Source organism: Strigops habroptila, chromosome 20 (assembly GCF_004027225.2).
Source record: "Strigops habroptila isolate Jane chromosome 20, bStrHab1.2.pri, whole genome shotgun sequence".
Taxonomy (NCBI): domain Eukaryota; kingdom Metazoa; phylum Chordata; class Aves; order Psittaciformes; family Psittacidae; genus Strigops; species Strigops habroptila.
The window spans coordinates 5,529,319-5,548,439 of NC_044296.2; the positions used below are offsets into that span (position 1 = coordinate 5,529,319).

Below are 19,121 nucleotides of genomic sequence, written 5' to 3' on the forward strand. Positions count from 1 at the left end.
CTGGGAAACAAACACAGGCAGTCAGGAACAATAAACCACAGGCAGAACCCTTGACCCCCTCACCTCATCCTGGAAAAGAAGGGGAGCCATCCCGAGCCATAAATCCACACCTTGTTTAATGCCAGTTAGATTGTTTTACACGGACAAGTCACAACGTGCTCGCTGTGGGGTTTGTCCCCACCTTACATATAACAATGCCCCATGGCCCAGACTTCACAACCCAGACTCAGGGAGGCCCCTTTGCTCTGCCCTCGGCCCATGCTCACATGGAACACACACGACAGCATCCCAAGCCCCAGGGAGCACCTCTGCGAACAGCACTGGTGGGAAGGAGGTTGTGCCAGGTCCACGGGAACAGCTCGGTCACTCCGCCATCACCAAGAGGAGAGAAGCCAACCTGGTCCCAGTGCAGCTCCAGAGTGAGAGAGGTGGGATGCGGAGCCCCCTGGGCTCTCCCTCCTGCTCCAGAACACATGAAGCCACCTCAATGTTGGGATTTCAGCAGAAGGGAACCCACAACAGACATGAAAATCCACAGCAACAGCTACAACCAACTCCAGCCCCGGTGCAAACACCCCCCGGGCCCAACTGCTGCCCAACAGGGTGACATCAGACAGGACAGAAGCTTGGGACAGCCCATGTCTTGCTGCATGGGCTTCAAACCTGCTCACCAACTTCTCGATCTGAGTTAAAATTAACTCCTTCTCAGTGCTTTGAGTGCTCCTTCCACGCGCTGGAAGTTTAACAGTGCCCGTGAATGTACCACACACAGGAGAGGGGCTGGGAGGCCATGGGGTGGGTTTCAAACCAAGCCCCATGCCCCGGCGCTACACTAAAGTCATTGCGTTGAAAAGGTGGGTCAGAAATCACTTTGACATGACATTCCGGAGGCAGGTGAGGCTGTAAGACCACAATGTGGCTGCCAGGTTGGGCTGTGGAGACTGGGTGCTGCCAGCCTGGCACACGAGGGCCTCACACGTACCTGTGACGTGCAAAGGGAGCACCAAAAGCCTGATCCAGGCACTGGTGAATGGCACCTGTAGTCAAGGCTGCAGTGAACATAGCAGCACCTCACTGCCCTTCTCTGTGTGGAGCTTCCTACACATCCTTCCTACACCAAGGATACCGGTGGCACTGGGGAAGAGACAATCACATCCCTACTACAGCCCAGTGCAGGGAAAGAAGGAAAAGGAAGAGAGAAACGTTATCAGCTATGCAATCTACAGAGAACAGGTCAAGGTCTATATACACAGCCAGGAAAATCCAACTGGGAAGACGAAACAGCACTTGCATCCATCCTGGAGTGGCAGGGAGAGCACTGGCACATGGGCAGAGCGAGAGGGGCACAGGCTGCTGCAGGCACAACAGATTCTCTTTAAATTAAAAGCAACACAGACACACGAGCGTTTTGCAGCACAGCCCATGGCTCACCCCGGGCTCACCAGCGGGCACTCTCTTCTCATACAACTTAAACCCCCACAACAACCTCCCAAAACCCCAACAACAGGTCCCTGGCTTTGACCTGGGGGGCTAGAAAATAAAGCAACGCTTCTTGCTTTAGAAAAAGAACCCCTGTTCTCGTCCAGACATGGGGTTATTCCTCCCCTTCCAGCCAGAAGAGGCCATTGCTCTCTCCTAAACAACCCAGATCCACACGAGTGATTTTGTTTCATAGACACGTCTCAACTGCTTTTGTCCTCAGGAAGACTCCAGAGCAACCAGCCTCCCACAAACGGCACTGTGGGGAGCTCCACGTGCACAGCGGTTCTTGGTTGGGTTTCTTCAAGCCATTGGTTTTCCTCTCTGTTCACTAAAAGGATCAGCCCAGAACATGCAACAGCAATTCCGGCACTTTCTGAACGTGCTCCCTCCATGATGGAGCCTCCTCAAGTCTCCTCCAAAGCTGAGCCCCCCAAAGGGATTTGTTTGAAGGCAGCTGTCAAGCATGCCTAAAACAAGGAAAACCTCAAGCTGGAATGATCATATCGAGTCACAGCACCCCCGGGGAGCACAGGGAAAGAAACAGTTCTCCAGGTTCTTCCTGTAAGGGGAGTGCCAGGCAATGAGCCTGGAATCCAGCCCCCGTGCATGAGCGGTGTTGAACCGGTCTGGCTGGCTCCTACCTCCACCGATGTCATCCAAAGACAGCAGGACCCAGAGCAGCACGTTAAAGCCGTTCCTACAGAGGCAAAGATGCTCTGGTCTCTCCCAGGAGGGGACAACACAGCAGCTGGTCCCATCTCAATGGTCCATGTCACACGTGGTTTCTCCAGTACACAACGTGAGGGTTGGAGGATGCGGGTTTAACATTTCTCTTGTACCTTTTTATGAAGGATGAATCCATAAACCTTTGGCAGTTCCCTCCCCTCCCCAACCCCATCCCAAATACTGCCCAGCATGGTTCACAAGCACGTATTTAATTAGCATCTCTTGGGTCCGTCCTCCAGTCCCATTGGCACTCCCTCCCCTTCTGGTGGATCATTTGGGGGTCCATGCACACCAAGGTAGTGGTTTCATCCTGGTATGGCAGACTGCAGTCTCCCGGCTCGCAGCCCGGGGGCTTTATCGTATCCTGGTGAAGAGGTTGAGAACGGATACTGACTCCTGACAAGAGAAGACAAGGCAGGGGCTAAGTACCGCAGCACTATTCCACCTGCCCTTTGGGGTCTGCAATAAAACAACTGCTGGCCTGGTGAGGTATCACCAGCTCGGGGCATGAGCTGAGCTCTGCACAGTCCAACACCATCAATATTCCCATAACAAGGAGCATGGCAGGTAAGCGAGCCATTCCCACAGCTCTGCAGGAAGCTGCACCCCAGTGACCACCACCAGCTCCCCAGCTCAGTCCTGCTCTCTGCCATTCTCAGCTGCCTCTGGCAGACACCCAGCAAAGCTCTCGCAGCTCTGGCACAACGCTCTCGGGGAAGGCGGGTTGTCAGCTGCAGCATCCACGATCCTATTCCCATCCACGCCACCATTCTAAGCAGCTTTGGAAGGAGCCAGGGAATAATGATCCCTGAGGACCAGGTCAACTCATCACAGCATGCTGGGAGGGAAGATGGTGGGCTCAGGGTGAGCTCCCCAAAATGCTGCTGTGTTCAGCAGCCCTGTAACGGCCAGGAGAAGGATGTCCTGTCCCTCTGCCTTGGGCACACAGAGGCAACCTTTATATCTCAGCAAGTCTAATCCTTCACAGCACCCAGCCCTCTATCTGCAGGATATGGTGACGAGATCAGAGGCAAGGCAGCGGAACAGAGCGAGCTTGGACTGAATTGACCCCCAAAGGCAGGACACAGCTGCAGCCATGCACACAACACACACATCTTCACCTTCGTCGAGCGAGTTTTGCTGAAGACGTTCCAGAAGCGCAGGGTTTCGTCTCCAGCTCCTGTGACTATGGCCTCCCCATCAGGGGACATTGCCTAAGGCCAAGAGAGAGCAACCTTTAGCATCTGTTTCATTTTTGAGGCTGAAAACAAATCTTCATTGGAATGCAAGAGAAATTTATCTCTCCTTTCTACTTGGTGAGGAACCAAATAACTACCTCTGCTTTTATGTGCTGTGTTCAGTCTCAGTAGGTGCCAATTCAAGCACTTGCATATTATTTACACAGCTATGGAACACATGGGTAGAATTATCATAAAAAGGATTCTTGTGTTAGGAACTCCAAGCCATTTGTAATTGAGGCAACTCCTCCCCACATTCTAAATATGTGTTAAGGCAGGACGTGTGATAGGACTGGCATTTGCCAGCTCTATTAGTCACTTTGGTTGGAATCCACCTCACAAAACAGTATTTATCACCTCTGTTATGAATCTGCCACTGAAAGCCCTGTGTAACAGTAACAAAGCAGGTATGGGATCGATGGGGATTAACTACACCAAGCATTTTAATGACAAATTAGGAAGACTGAAAGCATCAAATTCTTCCTCTGCTGGCAGTCACCAGTGAAAAAGCAGACGAGTCTTAAGGGAACAAAAATTGATGCTTCTGCTTCCTTAGAAGAGTTTTGGCAGGCTTTGCTATTCATTAATAAAACCTCACATTTCCATAGCAGCAAAGGAAAGTAACCCTTGCAGGCAAGGAAACCAGATCCAAAGCATTTTCCACTGCTCATAGGGCAGCATTCATACCTCCACCTAGACTACAGGCAGCTTACAGTGCCACTGGCACTGTGGCTTTGGGTCTCATCTTCAGCACAGAGAGGAGCCCCAACGAGATGCTTTATCTGCAGCCAGATAAAGCAGCTACAGCAGTTACAGAGGTTTTCAGCAACGTGGCCATCACTCACCAGATACAAGACTCGGTATGAGTGCCCCGTGAGCTTTGCTACTTGAGTTAAGGAGGGATATTTCCAGACAAGGATCTGGTTCTGCGAGTAGCCGTGGGTACTCACCTGGAAGGGGAGAGGGAAACATGCATCAAGCTTCTGAACAGGAGACAGCTCAGCAGTAGGACTGCACAGGAAGGAACTTACCAGCTCATTGGCATGTTTGGACCAGGCCAGGTTGCACACTTGTGACCCGGTGTCAATGCACTGCAAGGGCTGCCCCGTGAGCGTGTTCCAGAAGCGTATGCAGCGGTCAGCAGTGCCACCGCCGGAGGCGAGGAGCCCGTGCTGGTGTGGAGACCAGGCAATAGCTTTTACTGCTGCCAAATGCTCGGTGTACTGTTGCACAGGACTCAGGCTGGAGTGATTCCAGACAAGGAGCTGGCAGAGAGGAGAGACATGATCAAACTTGCACTGCAGTGGGTGTTACAGACACACGACAAACCACGATGTTGCACCGGGACCGATGAAAGCAGTTGAGCAACAAGATGGTTTCCCACAGCCTTGCCCAAGCACATGCATCTCCACTCTGCACTTGGCAGCCCTGGAGCCAGTCCTACCCTGCCACCACCTCAGCTAAGGAGCCATTCTGAGGGCCACAGTCACAGAATCCCAGCCTGGTTTGGGTTGAAGGGACCTTAAAGCTCATCCAGTTCCAACCCCCTGCCACGGGCAGGGACACCTTCCACTAGAGCAGGTTGCTCCAAGCCCCTGTGTCCAACCTGGCCTTGAGCACTGCCAGGGATGGGGCAGCCACAGCTTCTCTGGGTACCTGCATTAGCAGCTCAGCCCTGCACTATTTTTGCTAGGAAGGACCACACCAGCTCAGCCTCAATGCTCCAAGTAGGTCTATCTCTTAGGATGAGTGCTGAGGGTTTAAAGTAAGCTTAGGAAGCCAAAGACATGCCATCACTAAACATGACTCAAAACCTTCTTTTGTCTTTATGGCTGTATTATTCCAGAACACATTTAGAAATCTGCTCAGGTTCATTAGAAGTTATTCTGAGCAGGAGGAAGTGGGTACAACCACGCTGTCACACAGGCACTGGGCAAATGCATTACCTAGCAACCTGCTCCAAAGGGCTCTGTGCACTGCTTCTCCACAACAGATGCTTCTTCCATATGGTGCTCAGTGAACTACAAGCCTGCATTATAAGTATTAAAACTTCTACAGCTCTAAACTTAGTTTCCTTCTGCATAGATAAACATTACTGCAATAAACTTGACTATATTCTACCTAAATAAAGTCAGGAAGCACAGCTTACCAGTAGCTTTGTTGCACTCAAACCCCTGAGTCAAGCTCTAGATTTAATTAGCCAAATACAGAAGCAAAATTAAATTTGCCTTGTTAATTTTATTAGAGAGAGGAGGCTGAGGAGAGGCTCAGCATGATTTGGTTGGACAGAGTCCAACAGCTGAAACAAAAACCCCTTTCAGAGAGGACATATATCCTTAGAGGAAGGGGGTCTGCTGTTTTTCTTGGTGAAGATGTAGAAATCCTGAGCCTTACATGGCTCCTTGGCAGTACCATACCTTGTTGTCGTTCCCTCCAGAGGCCAGGAGCTGGTGGTCTGTAGACCATTTGAGCCCACACACCTCCTGCCTGTGGCCCTGGAGCCGCCGCTCAGACTGCAGTGGGGGTGTGCGGATGTCCCTCTGGAGGATCATCCGGTCTCGACTCCCAGAAGATAGCTGGTCAGCATTCCATGCTAAGGCACCTGGAATGCAGAGAGAGCATAGGAGCACGTTGTGGGAGTCCTGCAGGAGCGGGGAGGCAGAACACACCCCACAGTTGCCAAGGTTTTAAAAAGATAAAGAAAAATCAGTGCTGATGGACCTCCCTTATATCCCTCTGAAGTCCTCAGAGTAGTGTACAAAGGAAGATTAACCTGCACAAGCTTACTGAAGGTATCACTCGTCCCATTTCACAGTGCAATAAAGCACAGAAACAGAACTTGGAGAGTGCCTTGACTTCCCAAATGTCACTCCAGCTTTCAGATTCACAGCACCTCTGAACAAAGAAAACAGTCCCCACAGAATAGGGGAACTGGAAATCTCAGTGTAGAGCTGCCTGCTTGCAGGGCTAACACAGGAAGCCAGTGGCAGTGAAAAAAGATGTTGTAACCAAACCTAAAATGCCTCAAAGACGGCGGAAACAGCAGCTGCAAGACTCCACCACCACCACACCCAGGGTCAGAACATCACAGTGATGATATTTTGAAGACTGCTGAAGACATAGCACTATCAATTCTGGTTGAGTTCTGTTATTTCAAGCAAATCCCTCACACAGAAGGAGAAAGTTCGATCATGAAGAAACAAAACATGTGAAACCTCTGCCTCCCACCTCCTTACCAACTCTGGCTGTGTGCCCCTCCAGCATGGAGAGCTTTTTTCCTGCAGCTGCATCCCAGATCTGTACAAAGCCCTTGTGAGTGCCAACAGCTACCAAGTTCCCCTAGAGAAACAGAAGACCACAATCAGTAAAGCCAGTAAGTACAGACAGACATAAAGCAAAAGCTAGAAGCTGAGGAAAAGACTTGAGATAAATCCCACAAAATGGAAAACATCCCAAGCTCTTCCATCTTACATCTTTTCCCTACTGAGAGTGCCAAGCAGCCTGGCTGCAATATATTTATTGTAGCATTTTATTGTCAAGAACCAGAGGAGCCAACTGGCTCTTTCTCCCTCCCACAGCTCTTTGCAAATACCTCGAGAACCTCAAGATACAAGAGACTGCTTTCTATCTCCTCTCATTTAGCAAAAAAACCAGCGAGGACAGGAAACCACATTTGATTTGTGATGCATACAGGAAGTTTGGGAAAATACAGGAAAAACAACCCAAGAAATGAAAGCTGTAAGGAAGAGCTATACAGCTACCAGGAGAGGGCCTAAATTACGGGTTTTTCAGCTATTGAGATTGACAATGTTATACTGACCCGTTCTGACCAGCCCACAGATGTTACAGAATCTCCTTCCACAGAGAGATCACACAGCCGGGTTACCTTGGGAGTAGGACAGAATGGAGTTAAGGAACACTTGCTGTTGTCAAAGCACACTATTAACTGTCTCACTGACTAGTACCTAGTTTGGGGCAGAGCATTGCGAGTGCTGGATCCCTGACACAGCACCTCCTGTAGCTCTGGAAGATGCTACAGCAACGGCTGCCTCACTCTCCTGACATGGATGATCATTTACCTGGCTCGTACAAGCGCTCCACAAGTAAACACAAGTCCCAAGGCCAACGCTGAGCACGTTCAGAGAGGACCAGTCCACCAGGTTCAGGTAGAAGTCATCCTGCAGCTCTGGGGCATCCAGCACTTTGAAAGGAATCTTGGAGATTTTCCGAGTAGGTTTTCGAGGTGATCTGAGCAGCTTCTGACTGTTTACAAAAACAGACATAAAAACAAGGACAGGATCTTACACGTGGCAGCAGATGGTAGGCACAGATGTAGCCACTCTTCAAAGCACACCTGCATGTCTACAGAAACACATACAGAGGCTGCAACATTCTTTCCAGACTGGAAAGAATTAGGTTCTGATGCTATAAAGGAGCTGGGGAGCAAAGAAGTAAAACTGACTACTGCAAGTTGGCCGAGAGATCTAGGCATGATGGGCACCTGCAGACATTCTTATAACTTGACTGTCCCTACTTATTACCTCCTCAGATTCTTAAAACCACTTCGCATAGCAGCTCTTGGTGTCTTAATAAAAAGCCCTAGAGAACACAGGGAATCCTCTGTCCTAAGCCTTCCCTTCTCGCTCTCTACGGAGAATCAGTATTACCTTTTGTTGCTGACAGGAGACAGGGAATACGGTGAGACCTCGTTGCCATCATCTGGACTAGAACGTTTTGTGCTGAGCGAATACTGCATAAAGAAAACACATCCAGTAAGAGCCCCAGCACAACCAGGACTTTGGCACAACACACACTGGTGCCCAATGCCTGGCTAACTCCAACAGCCACAGCCAGATTTTCCAGACTTTCCAGTTCCTCCCTTTCCCAGGTGCTCCAGAACCACACAAAAAACCTCATCTCTGCTGAAGGCCTAAAGTTTGATTTGGTTATTTACCACACTGCCCAAAAAAGCTTGGTTCCAACTCAGCTTCCGGGCCAGCACAGAAATAGGAAGTATGTAGCTTGCTGCAGATCCTTCTGTTCTCCTTGCAGGCCACCCAACTTTGTTACCAACAGCTTATCTCAGGCAAGGCACAGCACTACCTCACTGGCCCCAGCAGCTTGGCAGAACCAGGTGCTTTGTTCCAGTGACACACACACGAAACCTCTGCTGGTTTTAATGCCAAGTAACGCACTTACAGTGAAGAGAGACTTCTTCTCTGGGGTGGACGGCTGCAACCTCCTGTCTTCTGTCTGTGGGTCTTGCACCTTCTCGATCCCTGCTCCTAAGAGTTCGTTCTTCAACAAGGCAGAGTAGGCAAGGCCATCTGTGAACCCAAATGTGTGCTTAGGCGGGGAGCTGGGCGGCAGCAAACAGCTCCACAGGGAGCAGCAGGATCACACTTGCACATTCACAGGGCCTCTTAATAAGCCCGGAGCCACAGTTTGGAATCAAAATTAGCAGCAAGCTCCCCCTCCTCCCAATCCATCAGGAAAGTGCTTCCAAGGCACAACAAATCAAGAGACACAAACAGCCTCACGCTTCCCAGACACTTCTCAGGAGCCTATTGAGGTTGACTCGGGATTCACTCTCGTGATGAGGGCATTTCCTAACACACCAGCATGAGTTTTTCCATAAGCATTGAAGTATCAGTGTTCCCTCAATTTCCAAACTTGCCAACAGAGTTTGGAGCAAAAGCTGAGCACGGCGCAAGCGATAGGAGTGTGGCCTCACCTTTGCCATTATCTGATGTAGCATCCTTTGCTTTTCTGTTCTGACTTGGTGATTTTTCATTTTCCTGAGAGGGAGAAACACACTTTCACCACACAGAAACATCATGACACGTGGTAAAACAACAAGTGAAGAAGTCTCCTGGACCACAGGGGCAGCCTGTCTGAAGACATGCACTCAAAGGAACTCTTCTGGGGCAGCAGAAGACAAGCAGAGCAATCATGCCAGCCATTTCCTCACTTCCAAGACTGTGCTGCAGGAGAGGGGAGGAAAACTTACATTTATTCTGTGGAAGTTGATGCTCCAGTTGGCCCCAGCTCTTGAGGGAATGAATCTGTCACCATGCTTACTAGGAGAAGACATGGGAGAATTGGAAGGCGTCAGGGTTCTTCTCATCTCTGCTACCTGAATTAAAAAGACACATATGAGAAAAAGTGTTGATCACAGCAGGGGTCTGAAAAACATCAACAGAGTCTTGTCAAAGCTGACTGTGCTGAAGGAGAAGAGCCAAGCACTAGTTTATCCCCTTCACAGAACCAGTAAGCACGTCAGAGTCCAACTGTCAGGGGAACATCTGTCAAGAGAAGCCAAACAGCCTCTTCCCCAGTGCTCCCTGTCACAGCGCTGCTGCCACGGCAGGCCCCAGGAAGGTGGAGCAGCGCAGACCGTGCCGGGCGAGCAGCACGTTCCCCACCTGCGCTCACAGGCTTTTTCAGAGAACCACTTCTCTTGGAAGGGACCCCCAGCTCAGACCAGGGCTGATTTCAACCATCTTGGTGGCCCCCATTGGACTTGTTCTATCTTGTCAAGCCCTGCAGTTGGTCGGTTTGTTGGTTAGCCCCCAGCTTTTCATGTTCCACATGTGCTTACCGAGATCATTTAGTAGGAAGGCAATACTAAGCTACATTAAAAATATCTTAACTCCCTGTTGTTGAAGTCATTTGGTTGCTCTAGAACAGCTCAGGAACTCACACCTGCTCACAGCCCAACACTAAGGTTTGCTTCAAAGAGATCCCATCTCTTTTAAAAGCTCAAGTGAAAACAGTCACAGGCAAGAAAACTTACTAGTCAGACCAAGAGCACCCAGAAGAGCCCATCTGTACTCACACAAGGCATCATGTTCTCATTCTGTATGTTGATTTGGCGTAGGAGACGTCTCTCATAATCCTGGTCCATGGTGGAAAGCAGAAGGGTTGGGGAATCCAGCAGGCTCAGGATTTTGTGCTCATCAAGTTCAATCAGCAATTAGTCTGCTGCAAAAGACAGGCCACGAAAACCACCCGATTATTACACCCTTGCATATAGAAGCAGCCTCTTCCCAAGATCCATCTGTTCCTTAAACCCAAGACCACTTTTCCTGCCCACAGCAGGGCACACCACGGTGCTGACACTGCCTGGGCTAACTTTGAGCCATCTCAGAAGTCCTGCAGATCCTTAGTACCACACGGTGCTATGGACTAGGCAGCCCCTTGGGTTAACATCCAAGGTCTGATGCACATGCTCTCCCAATTTCTCCTCATGCTTTGCCCATACGTTATGCCGACACAAACACTGGAAGAGAGGTGCCAAGTTGGCCTTTCAACCCAAGACAAACATCTCCAAAGGGAAAGGTGGAATCTTAACACACAGGCCTCAGCTTCCACTGCAACAGGAGAGGTTTGCTGCAGAGAGCTTCACCTTGAAGAACAAAACGCCCACCCAGGGTCTGCTACTGGAGAGTGGCACCAAGCTCAGAGGGGTTCAGCAGCACGTGCTCCAATCCAGCGAGACACGACTGAACTATTGCAATATTCTATGTAAGCAATTTGAAAGATAAAGCATATGAAATCTGGAGCATGGTCTGGAGCAGAGACACCTTCCTTTTAGCTGAGCAATTTCTTAGTGCTGAAACTTGGACTTCTTACAGATGCTGAAACACAGAGGCCTTTTCCTCCCCACCATTAAGCATCCCAATGCTTTTGGAGGAGCATCCCGGGAACATATCCTGCCAACCTGTTCAGCTTTCCCACATGAAGAGTCAGAGATGGCATTATTGTGAGGGAGAATGTAGAGAAGTCTGTGATGCTATTAACAAAGGAGATTAAAAAAAATGAGTGCATCCCATGTCAAGCACTCTCCCTCCCTTTGTAATTCACTCATCACCAACCTGACCTACCCTTGATCTACCAAATCCGTGTTAGAAGTTAACAGGACCTCTCAAATCACAAAGCATGTCATGTGTCATCATCCCCTCCCTTTTCTTTTTTTTGTGGTTTAACACCATGAATCATCAAGCCACAGAATCCCAGCCTGGGCTGGGTTTAAAGGACCTTAAAGCTCCTCCAGCTCCAACCCCTGCCACGGGCAGGGACACCTTCCACTAGAGCAGGTTGCTCCAAGCCCCTGTGTCCAACCTGGCCTTGAACACTGCCAGGGATGGGGCAGCCACAGCTTCTCTGGGCACCCTGTGCCAGCGCCTCAGCACCCTCACAGGGAAGAGCTTCTGCCTCAGAGCTCATCTCAATCTCCCCTCTGGCAGGTTAAAGCCATTCCCCTTGGCCTGTCCCTACAGGCCCTTGTCCAAAGCCCCACTCCAGGTCTCCTGGAGCCCCTTTAGGCTCTGGAGCTGCTCTAAGGTCTCCCCAGAGCACAGCAGAGGGGGAGAATCCCCTCCCTGACCTGCTGCTCACGCTCTGGGGGTGCAGCCCAGCACACGGGGGGGTTCTGGCTCAAGCACACACTGAAGCCGGGTCATGGGGAGCTTCTCCTCACCCAACACCCCCAAGTCCTCCTCAGGAGAAATGACAACTTTTAGGTGGCCAGCAATAGGCACAAACTGAATTCCAGTTTGATTTGAAAGGCAAAGTGCTTGAAGGCCTGGCCAAGGCACTGTGCTCATCTCCGGTCTGTGCTCAGCCTCCTGGTCTCTAACAGTGGTAGCAGAAGCTCGAGATGCTGCAATTCCACACTGAGCTTAGGAGACAAGTGGCATGGGCAGCTCCTGCACCTCCCGCCTCAGGAAACATCACCCCTTCCTCATAGGCAAGGGCTCACCCTGTAATTCTCATTAGAGCTGCTAAATGTTGGACTTTCTGTACCTCCACCTGAGCTCAGACAAGCTACAAGATCTCCTCCAAGTCAGCCTCTGGAGCTGATCTTGGCTTCGTTCCTACCTTTCCAAAGCAACCTACAGCTCAACTCAGGTGACAGAGGAACTCTGACCAGCAAACCATAGGGCAACAGCACCAATTTAGGACACTCAGGTCGTGGAGTGCTGCAGGGAACTGTGTGAGCCAAGGATGACACAGAGCTCTGCACATGGCAGGGACTTTCACACCCAAGGGACGCTCAGGGTTGTGAGAGCTTCAGGAAACAGGAAAATCGCTGTCTTTTCAGTAAAATAACACCCCTCCCTCCACTGATCAACCTTCCAGCACACCAGGACAAGCCCAGAGGGTTTTCACACCCAAACCAGCTGCTCTCAGATGCAAACCCTCGCCCGAAGGGAACACTGCAGGAACCCTACAAGAACACTGCTGCTGCTGCCCCTTACATTGCCGATGCTCAGGTACGACCATTGCTTTCAGCACAGATGCTTTCCCTACTTCCTCCTGCCCCCTTCTCTCCACAACTGGAAAAGAAGGGAAGCCAGAGTCACGCCTGCGGGGCTCTACTCAAAGGACAAGCACATTTTCAACTGCTCAACTGAAGGCTCAAACACAAGCATGACCAGCAACTTCATGCAGCTGCCAGGCCTCAGCTGGGGGGGTGCCACTTTTGCTCCAGCCAGCTTTGAGGAAGTTAGGAGAGGAAGTTCAGAGAACTGCAGGTTTGTTACTTCCTAGAGGATGTTCTCATTCACCACACACCTCACTGCAGCGCAGAGCAGCCTCTCAGGAGCACGGGGTTTATCTAAGCAGACACGACAACCACATACTCAGCACAGGATTTCTCAGATCGTCACCATTATGATCATCACCCTTTTTATGGCCTGCAGGGAGCGATTATTTCCTCTTTCCTCCATCCTGCTCCACAAACAAGAGGGACACACCTGCTCCCAGAGAACCCAGAATAAAGTACAAAGTCTTCAGCAGGGCAGGAGAAGCACAGAGCATGAACACGCACCACATGCTCAACACGGGGTCACCTCTGTGCCACCTTTTGCCTCTGGGACAAAAGGCAACCTCTGCATTTGATTAACAGAACGTCTCCCAAGAGGTTCATCTATTATCAAAGAAAACCAAATAAGAGGCAGCAGAAACACAACTCCAGTTTGAGAGATGCAATCATTAGCAGGTACCTGTGTTGAACAGCGTTTGAACGCCTCTTCCTTCCTCTCTGGCTGTTCCAGAGGCTCGAGCAGAGCTCTGGAGGCTGAGTGCAGGGTCAGGCTCAGCTCTGGCAGCTCATATTTAAGAAACATCAAGAGCTGAACAAGTTCTGCTGCTCCTGTGGATGGCAGGAACGGGTTCCTGCTGTGCTCAACACTAGCCTTGCCTGCAGGTGCCAGAGGGTAAAACACACACTGGGGAAGGAGCTGGGTACTATTCCCTTGAGCTCCTACTTGACAAAGAGGAGAGAGGCATCGACCTTGTGTTCTGCTTTGACTTCACCTCACCACCAAACAGCCCTTGAAGTTGAGAGCTGAGCCACTGGCAGCCACTGCACAGTCCAGAGGAAAGAGAGGCCAAACTGCAGGCACTGCACCTCTGCTTCCATTGTCACCCAACGGCAGCTTTCCCCACATAAACACACATTTTGGCCAAGCTGCTGGGTAGACAGGAGCAGTGGAGGTTCTGCTGCCAGCTGCTCACCAACCAGCACACAACGGCGCTCCTTGGGGTGATTACCTACAAGATATTTACCTCTTCTGTACAGAATCATTTAGGTTGGAGAAGACCTTTAAGAGTCCGACCATTAACCCAACACTCTCGTGTCCACGTCTCTGAGCACCACTTCTTTTAAACACCTCCAGTGAAGGGGACTCCACCGCTCCCCTGCACACCAGGAGCTGACAAAAGGGAAGTACCTGGACCCCAGGGACACAGGATCTTTACGAAGGTGGAGTTTTTCCATGTGAGGCATTCCAGACTCAGAGGACTTTCTCAGGAGTAGAGGGGATCCCAAGAAAGGCCACTCACTTGGATGTGTTTTGGAACCTTTTGTAGGACCTTCAGGCTCTTTTGCTTGGTGGGGTTTTAGCAGTTTCTATGCTAAAAGCCAAGATTAAGAATTCCCCAGAAGCCTTGTCCATGGAGCTATTGCAAAGTCTGCTTCATCAGAACCTCTAATCTGCTGGAGCTGCAATGGTCAACAACAGAAAGTCAGAGAATTCAGACAACGCAGCAGCTTCAATAGAGGCTTCAGCCAACAGCCCCAGAAAATAATAAAGTTAATTATTACATTATAGCCCTGTGTTAATAATAAAGTAAATCAGGCTTTAGTATGCCATGCTGTTGCCAGCAAGGGAGTTGCTCTGTGAAGAACCTTGGGCACAAACCACTCTGCAGGCATCACTGCATCCACTGATGGGAAGAAGAACACAATGCCTTCAAGGAAGGGAATTATCCATGCAAGAAAGCCCCCAACACTTTCAGCAGATGCCTCCAACATGGCCCAAAGGCTCTTGTGAGCTTCAACAACTCCTCCTCTCCTCCAGCACCCCAGGACGATGCTCAGGTTGGACTTCCAAGACCTCAAGCCTGTAACTGGCTGAACATGCGACTGTGCCCCCCACATTGACCAGACCCTAAGGAAGGATGCGGTGAGGTTTCACTCCCGCAGACCCCCCGGAAGCCATCGGGTGGACAATGGCGCATCACCAGCGTGTTCTGGGCACGAACCAGCCACTTCTGATCCAAGTTTCTGTCACTGCTGGGGTGCTCTCATACCAGAGCCCGCACCAGGCAAACCTCAGCCACTGCTCACGGTGTCTCTCTGGCCAAGAAGCCAAGGACGGGGGAAGCCACGACAGCGGCGCCAGCCACGGTGTCAGCTCACCTGCCTGGCGCAGCGCCGGGTAAAGGCTCTACAGAGCCTGGAGCCACCGGGGACGCACACGGGCCCCTGCCCCCGGCTCTAGCGCATCACCGCAGAGCCCTGACCCAGCGCCGGGCGGCGGCTCCGAGCCGGGAGCAGAGTCGGCCCCGTCCTGCCCCGGCATCGCGGGCGCACGCTGGGACGGAGCCGTTGGGGCGCCGGCACCACTCGCCAACCGCCCGCGGCGCGGCTGCCCCGGCGCTGCCCCGCAGGGAGGACACCGCAGGCTGCGCCCCGCTGCCGCTGCCCCAGCCCCGCGCCGGGCCAGGCCCGCCTGGCCCCTCCGCAAGCCCGGCGGCCCGCGGGCAGGGACAGGCCGCAGCGCCCAGGCCGCGCCGCCGTGACATCGGCCGCGGCCGCAGCGCCACAGCCCCGCCGCCCGCCAGCCCTACCTGCCGGCCCCCCCCACCTACCTGCCGGCCCTGCCCGCCCGGCGCGGCCCGGCCCCGCTCCGCCTCCTCCCGGCAGGCTCCGCTGCCCCGAGCGCTCTGCAATATGGCGGCCGCCCCCACGGCGCTGGCCACGCCCCTCACGGCACTGGCCACGCCCCCCACAGCGCTGACCACGCCCCCCAGCGCTGACCGCGCCCCCCGCGCGCGGGGCACGACGGGAGCGCGCCCCGCCCCCTCCGTTCGAATCAATACAGGAAGCGGCGCCATGGCAACAGCCTCGACGCCGGTGTGGGGGCAGCGTCTGACGTCAGCTATCAGCGCGCTAGCGTCACGGTTCTGACGTTGCTTCACGTAACCCCCTCGCTCCGGTGCGGCCTAGTTCCGGCCGCGGCCCCTGCGCCCGGTCCTGCCCCGGGGCCGGGGTCACGCTGCCCGCCCCGCCCCGCCCCGCCCTGCTCCCGGGGCTCGCTGCCCGCTGCGGACACCGCGCGGCGGCCCGAGCAGGCCCGCACCCTCCGGTAACACAGCCCGAGCCCCGGTGCGGCCCCGCGGTGCGGGACCCGCCTCCTCCAGCGCGGCCCCGCGGCCCCACCGCGCTGCGGAGGCGACCCCGGGCGACAGAGCCGGGGCCCGGCGGCCCGGGGGGCGGGGAGGAGGCGGCCGCGCTGTGCCCGTCCCGCCCCCGCAGCCGCCGTGACCCCGCGGCCGGTCGCTTCCCGCGCGGCCCCGGCCCCGGTGTGAACATGCGGGAGCGGCTCGTGGTGCTGCTGTGCGCGCTGGCGCGGCGGCGGGCGGGCGGGCGGCGGGCCATGCCCGGCACCGGCGCCTGGGACGGGCCTCAGCGGCGGGCCTGGCTCCGGCACTACTACAGCCAGCGGCAGAAGCGCCTCATGACGGTGACCGCGGCGGGCGCGACAGGCGGGGGGGGGAAAGACGTGGGAACACGGCCCGCGGGGACCGGGAGCGGGGCGGGGGCGCGGTGGGGGGTGAAGCGCGGGGGGGAGGGATGGGGGACGCAGAGGTGGCAAGGACACAAAGGGTGAGGGACATGTGAGAGATGCAGCGGGGAAGCAAAGGACGTGGCACACAAAGGACACGTGGGGACACAGAGGTTGGAGCTGATGGGCGATGTGGGGCACGGAGATGGGGACGTGAGATGGGGCGATATGAAGGGTGGCGGCGGCTTGAAGAATGTGAGCCCAGACACAGAGGGTGTAGAAGACATGGGGATGTGACGGTGGGGGGCACAAAGGACAGGGAATAGGAAGGGCCTAAGGACACTGAGGCAAGCGGGAGGTGGGGAACACCATCCCAGAAGGGGCCTTTTCTGCAGCCCCTTGTCCAGGGTCACGACCACTGCCCAGTGGTGGTGTGGTCGGGAGCACCAGCTGCCTGGCACCGGGTGGGTGGCTGGAGATGGAACTGGGTAGTCTTGGGAGGGCGTGGGCCAGAGAAGCAGTGTTCAAGGCCAGGTTGGACACAGGGGCTTGGAGCAACCTGCTCTAGTGGAAGGTGTCCCTGCCCATGGCAGGGGTTGGAACTGGAGGAGCTTTAAGGTCCCTTCCCAACTGTTCTATGGTTCTCTGAAGCACCACCTCATTCCCCTCGTCTCCCCTCCACACTGCAGCTCCTGATCGCTCGCCGGAGGAGAACCAGCTGCTACTTCTACCCCCGCGCCTGGCCCGGCGTCAGGGGCGCAGACTGGTGGGAGCGGGTGGTGCTGAAGGAGTTCAGCCCCCGGGACTGGCTGGAGAAGTTCCGGATGTCCAAGGAGACCTTCTTCTACATCTGCAACCAGCTGCGTCCTGGGCTGGCTCCACACAGCGCCCACTTCCACCCCACGCTGCCCCTGGAGAAGAGGGTGGCTGTGGCTCTGTGGCACTTGGCCACCAACGTGGAGTACCAAACTCTGAGCCCTCTCTTTGGTGTGGGGCCCTCCACGGTGCAGACTTGTGTGCGGGAGGTGAGCTACGCTGTTGTCTTGCTGCTGAAGCCCCTTTACCTCCGGCTACCCAGCGAGAAGGAGCTGGAGAACATGGTGCGCATCTTCCGCACGCGCTGGGGCTTCCCGCACTGCATCGGTGCCCTGGACAGCCTTCACATCCCCATCCACCCGCCCCTGCGCCTCAGTGCTGACTACTGCAACGGCCAGGGCTGGCATTCCATCCTTACACAGGCCACTGTGGACGGGCTGGGCCAGTTTTGGGATGTCTCCACCGCTTTCCCCGGCAGCATGGAGAACAGCGCGGTACTGGAGAGCTCCAGCCTGTGGGTGCTGGCCAAGGAGGGCCGGTTGTGCCCCAACCCTCCCAAGCACTTCATGGGGAAGGCACAGAAGTATGTGCTGCTGGGTGATGCCACCTATCCCTTGCAAGACTGGATCCTCAAGCCCTACCAGGAGGATGAGACCCTCACTCAGCGGCAGCTGCAGTTCAACTACCGCCTGAAGCGGGCACACAGCGTGATTGAGAACGCGTTCCTGCGCCTGAAGGCGCGCTGGCAGATCCTCCTCAAGTGTGACGACTGCAGCCTGGAGCTGCTGCCCACCCTCGTCCTTGCCTGCTGCATCCTGCACAATGTCTGTGAAGCCCACGACAACCCCTTCAACCAGGAGTGGCTGGAGGGCACTGAGCCCACCGAGCTGCCCAAGCCCTGCCAGCCCGCGCCCGCCGCCATGGAGGATGGACGGGCCGAGCAAGTGCGGGAGCTCATGTGCCAGTACTTCGAGAGCTGCGGGGAGGGATGATGGGACTGGGGAGGGATGACAGGACCGGGCGGGAAGGAGCAGCCCTGCACATCCCTGCTCATGGACTTCTTCCAGCAGACGTTGGCCCAGTGGTACCGTGCTGCTCGGGAAAGGACTGTGTCCTCCCATGTCTACTAAGGGCTGCTGGCTGCGTTGGCCATTCCCAGGATGGGGAAAGGGGGTGGCTGCATTGTGCTTATCCTGGTTTTGCCACTGGTTTCAGGCAGTGGAATGTATTTTGTGCCCTTTGCTGTCTTCCAGGCATGGAGCAGTCTGGTGGTGTGTTGTGTGAGGAAAAGCGGGGGATTGGGGCTGGGTGGGTGTGTGCTGCCTGGGTTTCCCTTTCTGGGGAGCGTAGCTCTGTCTCAAGGTCCCTCTGTCAGGCTGAAACCAGGAGGACCCCTTGAAAACAGTCCAGGCTTGGGGCAGAGCAGCTGGAAAGCCGCTCATGGAAAAGGACCTGGGGGTGCCGAGTGACAGAGCTGAACATGAGCAGCTTGTGCCCAGGCAGCCAAGAAGCCACCAGCATCTTGGCCTGGATCAGAAATAGCGTGGCCAGCAGGACCAGGGCAGTGACCGTCCCCCTGCACTGGGCACTGGTGAGGCTGCACCTCGAATCCTGTGTCAGTTCTGGGCCCCTCACTGCAAGAGAGACATTGAGGTGCTGGAGCGGGGCCAGAGAAGGGCACCGGAGCTGGTGCAGGGCCTGGAGCACAAGTGTGATGAGGAACGGCTGAGGGACCGGGGGGGGTTTAGTCTGGAGAAGAGAAGGCTCAGGGGGGACCTTA

General features: G+C 54.3%; 2 protein-coding genes across 7 annotated transcripts; one reads left to right on the forward strand and one right to left on the reverse strand.

The window, feature by feature from the left end:
* Positions 1–95: 95 nt before the first annotated feature.
* Positions 96–15,731, reverse strand: FZR1 (fizzy and cell division cycle 20 related 1). 6 transcript variants are annotated; one of them, XM_030509789.1, is made up of 14 exons: positions 15,609–15,731; positions 10,285–10,430; positions 9,457–9,582; positions 9,181–9,244; positions 8,646–8,773; positions 8,114–8,196; positions 7,526–7,709; positions 7,267–7,332; positions 6,683–6,785; positions 5,864–6,048; positions 4,478–4,711; positions 4,292–4,396; positions 3,330–3,422; positions 96–2,604 (listed from the first exon to the last, which is right to left on the reverse strand). In XM_030509789.1, exons 2-14 carry the CDS (start codon positions 10,351–10,353, stop codon positions 2,563–2,565), a joined length of 1,482 nt encoding a protein of 493 aa, XP_030365649.1. In that variant the 5' UTR covers positions 10,354–10,430; positions 15,609–15,731; the 3' UTR covers positions 96–2,562. The 6 variants fall into 6 exon arrangements, with proteins under 6 accessions (XP_030365649.1, XP_030365651.1, XP_030365652.1 ...); XM_030509791.1 differs by having other exon boundaries at positions 10,285–10,427; positions 15,609–15,699; XM_030509792.1 differs by having other exon boundaries at positions 15,626–15,649.
* LOC115618340 (protein ANTAGONIST OF LIKE HETEROCHROMATIN PROTEIN 1-like) lies at positions 10,353–18,598 on the forward strand. Its single transcript, XM_030509794.1, has 3 exons — positions 10,353–10,429; positions 16,390–16,483; positions 17,215–18,598. Exons 2-3 carry the CDS (start codon positions 16,397–16,399, stop codon positions 18,331–18,333), a joined length of 1,206 nt encoding a protein of 401 aa, XP_030365654.1. The 5' UTR covers positions 10,353–10,429; positions 16,390–16,396; the 3' UTR covers positions 18,334–18,598.
* The last annotated feature ends 523 nt before the right edge of the window (positions 18,599–19,121 follow it).

What these genes read in the sequence shown, in the direction of transcription:
- FZR1 (XM_030509789.1), bottom strand. Translation starts at nt 10,353, where the DNA reads ATGGACCAGGATTATGAGAGACGTCTCCTACGCCAAATCAACATACAG. An exon ending in TACATCAGATAATGGCAAAG is followed by an intron (nt 8,774 to 9,180) that starts GTGAGGCCACAC and finishes TTGGGTTCACAG; the next exon opens with ATGGCCTTGCCTACTCTGCC. An exon ending in AGAAGAAGTCTCTCTTCACT is followed by an intron (nt 8,197 to 8,645) that starts GTAAGTGCGTTA and finishes TTCTTTATGCAG; the next exon opens with TATTCGCTCAGCACAAAACG.
- LOC115618340 (XM_030509794.1), top strand. Translation starts at nt 16,397, where the DNA reads ATGCCCGGCACCGGCGCCTGGGACGGGCCTCAGCGGCGGGCCTGGCTC. An exon ending in GGCAGAAGCGCCTCATGACG is followed by an intron (nt 16,484 to 17,214) that starts GTGACCGCGGCG and finishes TCCACACTGCAG; the next exon opens with CTCCTGATCGCTCGCCGGAG.